General features: G+C 31.9%; 1 protein-coding gene across 1 annotated transcript in view; it reads left to right on the forward strand.

Moving 5' to 3' along the window:
• Nucleotides 1–364: 364 nt before the first annotated feature.
• The window catches only part of LOC121124341 (uncharacterized), a 39,034-nt gene continuing 24,012 nt past the window's right edge, over nt 365–15,386 (forward strand). Inside the window, 1 exon segment of the mRNA XM_071891251.1 lies at nt 365–674. Coding sequence (XP_071747352.1) covers nt 642–674 — 33 coding nt within the window. The 5' untranslated portion in view covers nt 365–641.

Here is a 15,386-nt window from a genome sequence, read left to right on the forward strand (position 1 = left end):
AGCACTAACAGATGCCTTAGCAAAATGGAAGCAATCACCAATAGTTGTGTAGAATTGTCCCATTGATTTTAAGTCTCCGTTTCACTGCTTGGTTTTAAAGCTTTAAGATGCATCATTAGGTATATAGGTATGTATGAAAACGATCGGTAGACTTGTTTGAGTTAAAAGAAAAGAAATATAAATAAAAGAATTTAAAAAAAGGCGACCCAAGCTCAAGTTGTCCGATATGCCCTCAGTTACATAGGGTATGATGACATTGGGAAGAAAGAAGTAAGCAATAATGAGAAAGAGAGAGAGAACGAAAGAAGAACAGGAATTTATGCATTAAAGCAAAAAGTAATAATAAAAGAAAAGGAGATTCGGCAGTTTAAGCTCGTATATCAATGTGAGTAGAGGTGTTGTTGTGTATTAATATATGTACATATTCTTGATTAGAGTGTATGCATCATAGGAAATAGAGGTTATACAATAAGAAGGTTATAGAATTAATAATGTAATAGCAACGATGGAGCTAAAGGAAATGGAAACAATATTAAATCGGATTGCTTAGAGCCTGTGATAAAAAAAGAAGGAGAAAAGATACAACGAATTTCAGTGAGCTTTTTGAAGTGTTTAGTTAATAAAAAAGGAGTCCAACAGACATGGGTCGATGTTACTATCCATCCTGGATTAAGGTATGCACATTATAAAATCCGTTATTAATTTACCTCTATAATGTTAGTAGTGTTTGATAAGGGTGTTTTTTTGCCCTTATCTCATGGACAACGCGCTCAGGAGTAATTATTCTCTTGAGCTCAATGCGCGTAGGTTCACGACCAGGTAATTTCTAGAGAAATAAATATATTATTATTTGTATGGACTTCAAACAAAATTCCTAGGTTAGTTGGAGTAATTTTAATAGTATAATGTTTACATATACTTAATCAGTGCAACTCCATCTAACCCATTAAAGGAACATTTAAAAAAATATTATTTCCCTTCTCTCTTTCTATATATCTCACCCTTCCTCTGTCCTCCACTCTTTTTGTCTGCCTCTGTGTCTTTTCTTCTACATTCATTCTTTGTTTCTATGCCGCTCTTGATGTTGATAATTTTGTAGGCTAAGCCCCTATCCCCCCCAAAGGTAAAAGCTAGCAACGCCCCTTATAAAGACTGTGCATATTTGATTTTCAAACGTAAGCACTTCTTCTTTTTTTTTCCAATAATGAAGGTTTTGTGATATTCATAAAGTTAATTTAAAATTATAGTCTATTTTACCTAGGAATTGTTTTTGAAGTTCATTTACATTAAGTATATTTCCTTCTGTAGAAATGACCAAGACGCGAACCTACGCATATCAAATTCAATAGAATAATTTATACCGAGCACGTTGTCCATTGAGCTAAATCGTTCTTTTTAAAAATGTTAAAATTCAACTTTTTAGTGAAAACAAAAATTTTATATCATGACAACGATAAAAAAAAATCCGTTTGGGGAGGAAGGCTATGCCCCCTCCAGCCATTTCTGTATTTTATAATTGTCTTTTACTAAGAAAATCATTTTTTCCTATCGAAGGGATCAAAAAAGTTAGTGTTTCGGGGAATGTATTCAAAATTTCATAATTATCTAAAAAGGTCATTCTGTCAAATTATCTCTCTTTTAAAAAAAAATTACATTTCAAGTTATTCTAAAAAGTTTTCCCTTACTTTTCTCAAGCTTTAAGTATCAAATAACCACTTTTAAAAAACCCTCAACATTATGTTAAAGTTGTGAAAGATTTGTAATTATTGTGTTAAGGAAATACATTCTTTTTCATAATCAGTCTAAAAAAGAACTGTTTATCTGTGATTTTATTTATTTTTCTGACATAAACATTTATCATATTAAGAGGATACCGACTTCCCCCTAATTTTGTCATAACCAACTATTCAATCTTTTTTTGTTTGTTGTGGTCTATCACATATGAAATTGATATTATTTTTGACAATATGGAATTATTTTTTGGTCCGCTCTAGACTGAGACAGAGATTTTTATTGAGACTGGGGATCTAAAACTTTAAAAATGACAACAAGGGGGGTAGGGAGAAAGAGACTCGGAATACGAGGTGCTTACTCGGACAATTGATAAAAAAACTTATTGTAAAACTTCGTATGACGTCATCGTAGGCATGTTTGATCATTTCAAAACACACTTTACTTTACCAAGATGTCATTAGAAAATTTGTTCAGATTGAGTTTCTTTAGGGGCCTTATCAAGATTTATAAAATTATAACAGTCTTTGATTACGAGTATTCGCATAGTGTCATATGATTCTTGTAATTATGTAACAAAGAAAAAGAAAAGGAGACAGTGTGGGTGTATCCTAGACTGATCCATTGACTACATCTGACAAAAAGGATATCTATTACAAATGGTGCTAAATGGATGACGTCCCTTTTTTTAATAATATTTTATTATTTTAATTAGAAAATCTTTAAAAATACATATATATCTTTTATAATCTCTATCCTCACTTGGATTTATGGGATGAGAGTTTAGGTCTATTCTTACCTAATAACCCTGATCTGGAGAAAAAAAAACTTTATGTTTTTCATTCTCAATGCCAAGGCTTCTCTAATTGTATGGTACAAATGTCACCTTAAAAGTGAGCATGGAGAGAACCTCTAAATGCGGGCAAATATATTTTCAACAAGTATCTTGATTCAAAATTTGAAAATTCCCTTTGTTAGAATTGCAAAAGGGGAAGAAAGTTCGAGAAGCACTGATCAATGCTATTGACTATAGATGAATAACTAATAGTGATGAAAATCCTATATACAATGGGCATGTTAAAAAAAGAAACCGAAAATCAACATGGCAACTTGAAGAACGTTTTGGAGGAAAGCAGCTTAGCTGTCATGACGTTTCATTGGATCAGCTACAATCAGCTGTGACAAGGGAGGAAGGAGAAACCCATATAAACAAGGAAATTTGCGAGAATTAATCCAATGTCGATCCTCAATTCTTCTCTGAGTCCAACGAGGACTTGCAATTATAACTTTAAGTTTAGGAAAAGATGATTACATCATTGAGTATAAGTATGTCGATACTATCTACGAGTACCTTAGAGATACATCATCCATTACTATGTAAATACATATTTCCGATAATTACTTTCCATTTCTTGCCGCATTTCACAATTATATCCATAACAGCATCATTAATAATGATGGACAATGACTCTCATTATATACTCCGGTCTCGTGTAGTGACACCAGGTTGTAGCAATGTCTGATGTGTCAACGTACCAATTCCAAAAAACGGGTGCGCTAAAAAAATCAGCGGATTTAATTCAATGATAATTTGAGTTTCCTATGGAAGGACGTTGCTCAATGGACAAGGCTCTTGAAACTCAATGTGCGTAGGTTCGCGCCCGATTGTTCCTCTTTGAAGAAAATATACATTATGTATATGGATTTCAAAGAAGTTTCCTAGGACAAATGGAGTAATTGTAATACTATAATATTTATTTAATCAATAAAACTCAATTTGACTAATTAAAAAAACAATTTAATTTCTTTATGCCACAAAACCTCTGTCACTTAAAAAATACTTATAAAATGTTAAAGTTTGAAGATCAAATTTACACAGCCCTATAAATATTTGTAGTTCCATAATTACGACGATAAGAAAAACTCACCTCTATGAATGTTCATAAAATTTTGTAAGTTATTAGTAAATTGACGTAAGGTGATGATGATTTTGCTCTTTTAAACGAGTTAGTCTTACATTGTACTACATTTAATAAAATTTATACATATGAGTATGTTTTTATTTTAAATATCAAACTTGTTTAAAGTAAATACTAATAAATCATGTGTGAATAATACTAAACCCTCAGTATGTACAGGTGAAGGATCAGACTTGAAGGGATAATTGGCGAAAGAAAAAATCCGTCATAACTTTATTTTTGGCAGTCTTGTAATATAAAAAAACATAATTAGAACTGCATAATTAATGTTTTTGTTCTTTAATATTCGATATATGATCCGTTTACTACAAGCATCCACTATTTTCTTCTCTGGATATGCAGCCCACCCCACTTCAGTGACTCCAAACTCGAGTAGGGAGTGGTGTTGGCCTTGCTCTCTAAGATGCCCTACCAAAATAGTCAAACGTATTAAGTCCTAGGGGATGATCAAGGCTAATAGTCCTTCTACCAAAAAATGGAAAAAATTTGCCCACTTTGTATGGGCAAAGTGTATAGTCTTGCTAGAATATATATATATATAATTCCCTAATTCAGTAGTGGCCCTCCTGTAGGTATCGTGAGTGACTTTAAGCTATTATGTATTGCCTTCCATTGACTTTGTTGGATCTTCCGTGATCATCTTCAAAAACTCATCCATAAAGCCGTCCTTTAGAATAAAGGGAGTTGTCTGTTATCCTAACTTCTTGTCCAGTCTTCCTTCATCCATTTCAAGGATTACTTCTTCCCTTTTTTACCTTATACCACGTTCAGCAGTGCTTATGTAGACTGACGCCAGTAGGTGCTGAGATATCTTTTTCCTTCCGTCCGGCATACAGCTGAATTAATACCTGTTGCCGTTTTCCCTTAAGTTTCGCTGATTCTTATCAGATGTTTGTTTATATGGACAGCTAAATAATATTGGTACAACTCTTATTTTATACAACAGCCTCTATCATATATTTAAAACATCGTTTAACTCATAAGTTATTTTTATATTGTGAGTGGCGTTTTAGACCTACAACTCTCCTTATGGAGTATTCTGTATTACTAAAGAATAGTCTACATTGTCACACAAATGCGTTGTTTCTTTTCAATTTTATTAAGGTCGTTATTCATCATTGGAATTTCCGTTGAATAATTAACTATATATTATCAATCACTTAGTCTAATGGCTCAGATGACACCTTACTAAATTGTCTTATGTTTTGTTGGTGCAAATCTGATTCAATACAAAATAGAATTAAAATCAAGATTTTTTTAAAAGAACACATAGTTTCAAATATATATTCAAAATGTGATATTAGTTAATGATTTTTTTTTTTTTTTTGCAATGAACAATATAACTGACTGAAAAAAATAAAACTATAATTAGAATTAGACAACTATATTGTTTTACTGAGAAAATCATATGTTGAATATATATACAATGACAATAACTATTTCCCTATCAACCATCAAAAAATTTATTATGATCTAGGCAGTAACTAGGTTTGCTAGAGTTAAAAGGTATAATGTCTTGGGATCCCCATGGAAGTGTGAATACTGTCGATGCTGGCTACCCTCACCATGATCCCGTCTATCCCTTCCCACACTGCGGAATCCCTCAGAATATTGGTATTGGAGAGTATTGAAGCGATAATGATGGTCATATGGTCTTGTCCCAAAATGTCATGTGATCTCCATGGAAGTGCTGGTTCATATTCAATATATAGAAGTGGAATCATCTTGCTGCCGGACATCATTACTGTCAGGGAAGTGGCTCATAGTCTTCTTATGGAGACCGACATGTCAGTGTGAGAGGGAACTACGTATTTTTACCTAAACTATTTTTCCCTCAAGACCTTTCGCATTAAATCATTTAGCCTTTAAGGACATTTTGCCTTAAATACATCTTGTCTCCAGGATATCTCGCCATAATATGAGATTTATACTATTTTATTTTTGGTTGGTTCACTTTGAATTTTTAAATATGAAATGTCCTAGGGTCACAATAGTTTAAGGCAAGAGTTCTGGACACCATTTCAAAGTGCCTTTGGCGGAGGAGTTCGGCGACTTTTAAGCGATTGTCCCACCAACCTTTTTCGTGATTGTATTAGATAGAAAATATACAGCGCTGTTTCTGTACTTTTCAGTATTTGTAAAATCAGATGCGTTTTATAGGAAATGGGCTAAAGGAGCCCTACCGAAATTAAGGAAATTTTGCTTTTTTACTAAAAATGTTTTTTTCCAAAAAATTTGATATTTGGAATTGTTTAAAAAAAAAAATGGAATTTTGATCAAATAGTTGTGGATTTTTGATATTTTTTTGAGAAAGTTTAATTTATAAAATTTCATTTAAAAAAAAAATTCTGGAAATTTTAATTTGACAATTTGTTTCCCCAAAAAAATTTTTTTCTGTGAGTAGCTAAATATTTTGTAAAAATCTAATATTTAAAATATATTTTTTGAATTTTTTTTCCAGAAAAATATAACTTTCATATTCTTTTCAGAAAAATATAACTTCCAAATTTTTTCCAAATAATTTAATTTTGTGTAAATAGTTATAGATTTTGCAATTATTTTTCAAAAAGTTAAATACTGAAAATTAAATTAAAAATTTATTTGAGTAGGTTTAAATTTTTGAAATTATTTTCCAAAAACTCTGATATTTAAAATTTAAATTTTGAATTTTTTTTCTAAAAAATCTAATATGTAAAATAAAATTTTTGTATTTTTTCCCCAAAATATTTCATTTTCAATTTTTTTTTCAAAAATTCAATTTTGTGTAAATAGCTATAAATTTTTGCAATTTTTTTACAAAATGTTGAATACTCGAAATTAAATTATTAAAATTTTGTTCAAAATTTCAAATATAAAAGTTTTTTCCAAAAAAATTAATTGTTTGATAAATAGCTATAAATTTTTGAAATAAAATTCCATAAACCAAGCCCTCCCCAACATAGACTCCTGTGGACTCCCTGACAAGCCTTAAAAAATAATTATTTCTCTAAATCTCTAAATGTGACCATTTTAATTATGGGGAAATAGTTAATGCACATATGGACATAAATATTTAATACAATGAGCTAAACTACAGTTTACTTCAATTACTTTACAAAAACTTTTTCTATATGTTTGTCAATGAATATATATAACTCATTCGGATTTAACATTTTTTTGTATGACATTGAGTTGTTGTACTTTCATTTCACAAATCAGAGGACATAATTATTAGTGTTGGGGTTCGGTTTGGAAATCCTAGACCGGTCTGAGACCATTTTATTCTTTGTTGAACAAAACTAATTCGGTCCAACAAAAAAGCTGGGTCTGAACCGGTCTGATGTAAAAATTTCGTCTAGATCGGTCCAAAGGAAAAGTTTGGATAGCTCGGATTAATTTTGATCCCTTTGTCTATTATATATATATATAGTATTTGTTCTAGAACATATCTTGGAATTTTGTATAATTTTTTGAAAGAATGACTGATGGTTAATCTAGAAAAAAAAATAGTGTCTCATAATATATAAGACCAAAAAAAAATCGGTCCATAATGTGAGACCAAAAAAAAAATCCGTTTAGATAAAATCCATTAAGACCGAACTGAAAATAGTATCAACACTATTAATTATAGATCATATGTTCAAAGATTTCACTTCTTTTTTTTTTACAATTGTTGTTTATTTATATAAGTGTATCTTGACTTATTTTAGTTCATTTCTTAGATAATATTGTCCATGCTTTTTGATCTATGACAATGTACCTTCTTTTTTAGCTGTAGTTTTTTTCTCCAACACATGCCCTTTATTTTTAGAGTTTGAATTAGTTATTAATGAACTGTGAATCATTTCATGTTATTATATAGAGGATGAGAATTGTTAGATAACTACCAACTGGTTTTGTGGGGGGTCCCTTCTTTTAAGTAAAGGAGGAATAATTGGGGTTGTAAAGTTGTTTGGTATACTGTTACTACAGTGGTATAGATGTATTGACGAATTTAAAAGGGTATTATACTAAATAAGAATAGAAAACAGTACTAAAATTGACACTACGTGATAAAAAAAAATGATCCATAGATGACATAAAGCCAAAATTTCTGAGCCCACTTCAAACACAATGACCTTAATAAAAAATAGCATGAATTAAAATTATCTTATATAACAAAATAAAGTCTTCAAATTTTGGAGTCAACCCACACGTCATTCAAAAATCCTCCAGATACCCATGTAAGTGCATGTTGAACGCTGATTGTTGTTCGATAAACTAGTACTACATTTTTGTCGATTGGATTAGTGGTATTGACTAATTTAAAATGGTATTAGTAAACCCAATTTATGGGACCACTCCAAACAGAATGTCTGTAATAAAAATAGTATTTCATAACATACTAAAGTTGTCGAATTTGGAGCTAGCCAACATGTCATTCAGAAATCCTGTGACCGCCCCTGTCAGTACATGTTGATTGTCTATAACGTCAATTTTCTATTTTCAGTTGTTATCATTAAAGTATTGAAATCGTAAACAATCCTTATATCTATTTTTGTAGCGGAATTGATGCAAAAATACGGATATCGTGACAACATTCCACATATTAAGGGTTTCCTCAGGATTACATTTTGGGAGAAACTTGGTTTTTGGAATAATAAAATTAAAAAAAAAAACATTTTTAGGAAAATTTTTGAAACATTAATATCTACTTATTAAAAATAACACCCAGTCTATGATACAGAGTGATGAGCCAAAGTCTTCCAATTTTGCAGGGATAGCTGTCTTTATCTCCCAGTCAAGGAAATATCGACTCAAACCTAACTTGTACTGGATTCCAGATCTCAGATCTGTACATTTAATAGGAAAATAAATTAAAAATAAATCCCCATTTTAATTCATTTATGTTGATTTACTTATATATTAGTTTGTTCATGCCCAATTGCTTGAACTTGAATTATATCATTTTACTTTGGTCCTTTTTTTCTTCTATTTGTTTATGGAGAGATAATTATATATGTAAAAATGATATCGTGATGAAAAAAAAAAAAAAATTACAGTTTCATTAAATGAACAATTCCAGATCGCTACAGTTATATATGTAGTTTTGTCGACCTCCAAATGAGAGCAACATTCAGATGATGATATATTCAAGGGCACGTTAATTTACTCTTATATGCATACACGTATAGGTCCATTTGGCTCAAATGTATCTATACATGACGTATGTATAGACGTCATTGCCATTAAAAGAATAATAAATGTATTATTATTACATAAATATATGTTTTTCATGGTTACATGATACGAAAATCCACCATTGAAAACCTTTTCATTACTAAATGAAGCAATACAGAAAATTGTATGTTGCCCTAGCCATTGAAAATTACGAGCAAGCTCTTGAAGATCTACCCTTGGAAGTAATTTGTATTTGATTAAAGTTAATTTGACATTTTTACCGGAAACTATTACAAATCTTGAAACAAAAAGAATACTCATTTATAATTATCTAAATAATTTTTCTGCGAAAAAAAAGAGTAAATACTTTATTGGAAATTAACTTTCTTCATTTACTAAAATCCGGATCTTCAATTTATGCAAAAGCTTGCACGCATAATCAGGGATTATGATGATAAATGAAGAAGAATCCTGAAGATTTCATCAACTTCAAATACCCTCAAACTACTAAAGTGGACATTTAAAGCTCATAGATATGCTTAAAACTACCAATACTGAACGAATACAAAATCTTAGGGAAGAAAATATTTTTTAAATCTTGATTTGTCGATATAATATCGCCAAATGTATCAATCAATTATGATAAAAATTAATCAATAATAATTATTTTAAATTATCCTTATAAAACTGTCTTTTTCATTTAATTCAAAATGCTTGATTTTGCTCATTTTGGCCCAAAAAATCACGTTTCATTCCAAGTCTATTTATAAGCTGTTATTTTTTTTATGTTATCACACATGGAACAGTCTGAAATTTGGAAAGTAGACGTATAAAATAATCAAGCATATTGCTATGATATTTTTTGGAGTCTCTGAGGTCATTAAGAGGCTATTTTTGACGGAAATAAAACCTAATTTCCCCTCTCCCCCTCTTTTTTTCTCATTATATCTCTTTTTTCTAGCTTCATTCGTTGTTTCTTTTTCCTACTATACAATCCTGTAACGGGGGTATCCCCTCCCTGCTAAGTACGTATATTTTTAATGATAAAAATTCGTTGTATTTTCGGATATAAAGGTATATATATTGGCCATCATATTATTTCTATGAAGACATATAGAAATACAGTACATAGCTATATTAAAAAAACCATATTATAGTACAGATCGAATAAAATACTACAGGATTTGAATATTATAAAATTTATATATAGAATTCATTTTAAAAATTATTATGGAGAAATAATATTAGCATGATAATCTGCTGGGAGTACTTAAGAAATAAATAGCAGTTGGTGTGATTGACGATTAACTTATTTGTGTAACTACCAGATGATTTTGGACCTTTTTGGGGGGGGAGGTTGTGTGATTTAATAAAGGTAACAACGTGAAAGAAGAAAAAGTAAATTAGTGAACCGTTGACTTTTGGCACGTTAATAAATCATAGTTGTGGGCTTATTTGATTTTGAAGTAATGTAGGAAACTACATTGTTATTTCATCGCCATTTTCCTTATTTCTTCTTTCCCTAATAATATAACTAATTGATTGGAGATACAGTAGCAAAGTTTGAACCGGTAATATAAAAAGATGAAGAGGCGGGAAATCTCTGTGTGTTTACCAGCAGTGAAAATGTTTCTGGTAAAATAACAAGTCATGACCTTACAACACAAATCTACAACATTCAAAGAGTGAGAACAAAAATTCTTCAAAAATTGATTTGAATATCGAGAACGATCTAAAGAAGCGCATCACTAATGTTTAACATACGAATATATCTTGACCATCAAAAAACATCATGGGAGTAGTAAATGCCTTCCCCCTCCTTATTACCAAGGCCCTGATATATAAGTATTAGCATGCATATTTGAAATGTATTATTTCTTTTCGATTAAAATAATTATTAACAAAGTAGGGAAGGTTACGTGACATGAATAATATCTATTTTTTATTTCATTTCTTTTATCATTATTATAATTGGAATGATTCTATGTATATTGTATTTTTCTAATCAAGCAACCACTACACTACTACTGGGAGCGATGTTGAAATCTGAAAACAGCCCCTACTTTCGATATAGCCATATAGTCGAAATGATTCATGACGTACGAGGAGGAGGCTCCAAATCGTGCTTCAAGAAATCGGAAAAATTATAATCGAGCCATTGCTGAGTGGCTTTGGCCTTGTGCCCCGAGATGGAGTCCTGCTGCAACACATAGTTTACCTCTGCGTAGTTGAACTACAACCAAGGCAACACCAACTTCTTGAGCATGTCCTGGTACTCCTTGGACCAATTTTCAGGGTTTTCGGGAACCAATACGGGAGCATCCTCTTCCCGTATCATGTCTCGATTCTTAGAATCATTCCAGAGGCTGGTAACTTAGTCTGGTTAGTTAGTGGAACCTCATCGACAACGTAGGAGAGGTAGCAGTCATTCCTGGAGTTTCTTGACTAATGCACGGTCCAGTTTTTCTTGTCTTGTTGTTGTGCTTGCTACGAATCAAATCGGCTATTCTTTACTTTTTGCCGTCCATCTCGAAAACCAATAACCGATTTGAATGAGTTGTAGCTCATTTGAACACTAATATTCACCAATTATTGTATTTAAAAACCTTAAAACCTGCTTGAACATTCGTGTGTGCTCATATAACCTTGAAGATTTGTTGCAGAGTTATAATTCTAAGTCCTTGTTGGACTCAGACTATAATTGAGGATCAACGTCGGAGTAATTCTTCCTTATGCCCTTGTTAATTTACTTCTCCACCTCCTCCCCCGCCACCGCTTATTATAGCTGATCTAATGAAACGTCATGACAGCTAAGATGCTCTCCTCCAAAACATTTTTCAAATTGCCAGGGTTACCATGGTCATTTTTGGTTTCTTTTTTTAACTTACTCAAAATATACTCAATTTTCATCACTAAATATTTCCGTAGCCGCTAGACATGTACAAAAGATATTTGGAGACCATCTGTAACGCTATATTGTCTCCTTTAATCTTTGATATATGCCCCTCTGGAGTCTACGATGGCTTCAAGACGCCTCTTGAAGGCATTGCACGTCTTTCTTATGTAATCTTTGCAAATATCGATTCAGTTTTTGTTTACGGTGGCTTTCATGTCCAGGTTGTTTTTTTACATACGCGTACATGTCCTGGATTTACACGCGACAAGAAGACGTAGTCCAAAAGATTGGCTTTGAGTGAATAGACCGGCCATATTTCTTTTCACCAGAAATTGATGTTCTTGCAGAGCCATCTTTGACCAACATTAATAGTGTGGACAGGGGCGTCTTCTTGTAGTAGGACCACATTATCATCCGGGAAGTTAGGTCAAACCAGCTGGAGTAAGTGAGCCTCCAGATTGTATTTCCTGCATCAAGAAGCCCGCGGATCTTCATACAAGTGTCACATTCAGACGTTAACTTTCAAAAAATATAAACAAATGAATTTTCTAGAACTTGTAAAGAAATGTTCATCGAACCTTTCAATTTGCCAATAACCTTGTGTTCAGATGTCATTATCACTGCCGCTAACCTCTCAGCCTTCCATACCTTCTGCAATAAGGTGTTGTTCTTTGTTCCAAGTACATGGTCATGAAGCGGCAGACAAATTCAGTTATGATTATAATTATTATTTTTTATCAAATATTAAATGAAATATACCTAATACTTATTTGAAAACTAATAATGTTAGGGATGTATTGGTCCTAAAATATTGACGTTCTATCCCGCCCGCTTTAAATATCAAGAATGCTTCCGAATTAGATGTAAAAGCTGTCTTAACGAGTACTAAGGATGTCATCATAAATCAAGCATAATTTGGACTGTAATTATTCGTAAATTGAGAGTTGATAATAATTATATGATACCAAAAATTGGTCCGGAAATGACATTGAAACAGAAAAAATTGGCGGAAGAAAACCAAGAAGATGAATTTCCATATACAAAACTTAAAAAAGTCAAAGAAGATACAGAATTTAATATACAGATACCAAGTAGTTGAAAAAGGGAGGAAAATTAGGCCTAATCTCCGAAAACAGACAACCCTAAAAACAGTGCTAGTCTGCAGAACATATATTGTGAATTGTGGATTTGTATGTTTAATAGAAAAAAATATGACATTGTTTCAAATTGTCGTTTAATATATTTTTAATTTTCGGGTATGTTTTCCAGATTTTTCAAGCTCGATCTGGACCCTCTACATAATGCTCTAGAGTTTCCATTCTTTTAATTTATTATTTTCTTATACAACGTAACAAAATGGTACTGGGGCTGAGACGATTCTGCACCCCAAATTTACTCGCTAGATGGCTCTTTAGTTGAGTGTATGTTACTTATTAATTACTTTTCAGGACAATTATCAAGATTGTTTCTAAAACACCAAATGTTTCACTCAATTCTGTCAAATTGTATCGATTCACTGACTTCTCAAATTTGATATCATGGCCACAATATGAAAGGCCCTAATTCCCATAATAGAACATCCTTTAGGATTGAAGATTGCAGGAGTAGAATTTTTTGTTATATCCAGGAGTACCAATTTTTTTATATAGAGATTAAGATTGACTGACGAGTTTGTTGGCGAGGAAAAAGTGTTAGGAGGATAATCGAGTATTCAGGCGTGTGACGAGTATAGCCCTTAATTCCTTTACGTTTTATTTTGAAACTCGAAAATATTCGAGCAGGAAAAATCACCAACTATATTAGTCAAAATGATGCCTTATAGATAGTGAATTTGGAACTTTTTCAAGAGCGGATTTACACCACGAGACAGGACAGGGCCAATTTTAAGTCCCATATTAAGAATGGATACAACTCCATGTACCTATATATGTAGATATACAATGGAGACAAATAATTGTAAATTGTAGAATCATAAATCATGAATATTTTTTTTTCTTTATAGACAAGTACGTATTTTAAAATGACAATACAGAACTGTCCAATGAATACTCATGCCTCCACGACCTTGAAACTATTATAAAACTTGTTTTCTTATATATATTTTTTTTTAATTTCTATTTTACAGTATGTATAAAGTGGCAAAATGGTTTGAGTAGTTAATTTATTTTTCCATAAATACAAGAAGCCATTATAGATGGTTTATTTGTTAGTCAACAGGGTATTTATAATAATCAAATATGCATTTCTATATATGTATAGATTAGTGGGGTATTAAAAATTACATTTTCACTCTAAAATTATTCGTATTTGCAATGACTATAGGCTTGGGCAGTGAAATGTGGACTCTCGGGGCTTCTAGCCATCATTACTTCTGTCAGAAAGGGGTGTGGGGTCACCTTTTATGAAGACAATCCAAAGTCACCATCACGGGCCTCTTGATGGTCCTAGAAGCCACGAAGAAGTAGATGGTGAGGTGATTCATCGATTTGGTGGAGTTCTCTTGGATTCTCTTATCCAAGCTAGACAGTAACTCTGGCTTCCTAATTTAAATTGTGCCATCTACTTCCTGCTTTACTAAAGAGGTTTTTCCATCCTCTTTTATCTTGGCCGCGTTGAAACCCGGGCTCCTGGAACACTTGACAATGTATATAATCCCTGTTAACTAAACATCAGCATATAGGAGATATGTGATGAACTGCCCTTTGTTTTCTTGCTCACTCATGATGACGATATGATGAAATGGTTTTTGTAGTTTCTTTATGCACAAAGGAAAGCTGTACCAGAATGTCCAAAAATAATAATTAAACCTTTTATATTAATGAGAAAATTAACATTAATTAGGAGTCCACGTTTTGCTGACGAACCCTGTACCATATTCCTATCCGTTCTGGTACTGAAATAAATATATGAATTTAAATTTGCAGTTAGCAAATGTTAAGGTTAAATCAGTCCTCAATATTGGTAACATTCTGTTGTGTCCCTGGAATAATTTCTTGAAATTTTCCCATACTTTAAAACGTTCCATATTTTAAAACGCCCTCTAAATTACTAATATTAAATAAAAGTACTTTTCTCATTTTACCAATAGGGCATGATGAACAAACTAGAAAATATATATAATCATCAATGTGGTGTGACAGTTTGTAGCTTGGGGACTTGACATAAATATTTTAATTATCGTTATGTGAGTAACATAACTATATTTTGTAGTAAATAGTATTATGATTTAGGGAGTTGTATTATTTTGCCACAAGGCGGTATCACTCTCTGCCGCTTTATTTACAAACTAATACTGGAATGGGCATTCGCTAGAGCGCAAAAATCTCCACCTTAAATCAAATTGAGTTATGTATCTTAATTTATTCAAAAGTTATGTTCGATTGGGTTTCCTTAAACCTTTGACCTTGACCTCTCAAAATGTAATGGCTTCTTTAATTGATCATATATAATCTATGTAACAAGTTTGATTAAAAGCAATCCGTAACTTTTGTTGCAATCTTGGTGACTAACAAATTAACGAACATTTCAGGCACAACGGATCGGATCTCATCCTTAAGTCAATATGGATACCCCATAAGATAGCTGTTACTTAAGGAGAGATATAATCCATAGATTGTTTCTAGGATCTATTGAATTCAATG

The sequence above is a fragment of the Lepeophtheirus salmonis genome, chromosome 9 (genome assembly GCF_016086655.4).
Source record: "Lepeophtheirus salmonis chromosome 9, UVic_Lsal_1.4, whole genome shotgun sequence".
NCBI classification, from domain to species: Eukaryota; Metazoa; Arthropoda; class Copepoda; order Siphonostomatoida; family Caligidae; genus Lepeophtheirus; species Lepeophtheirus salmonis.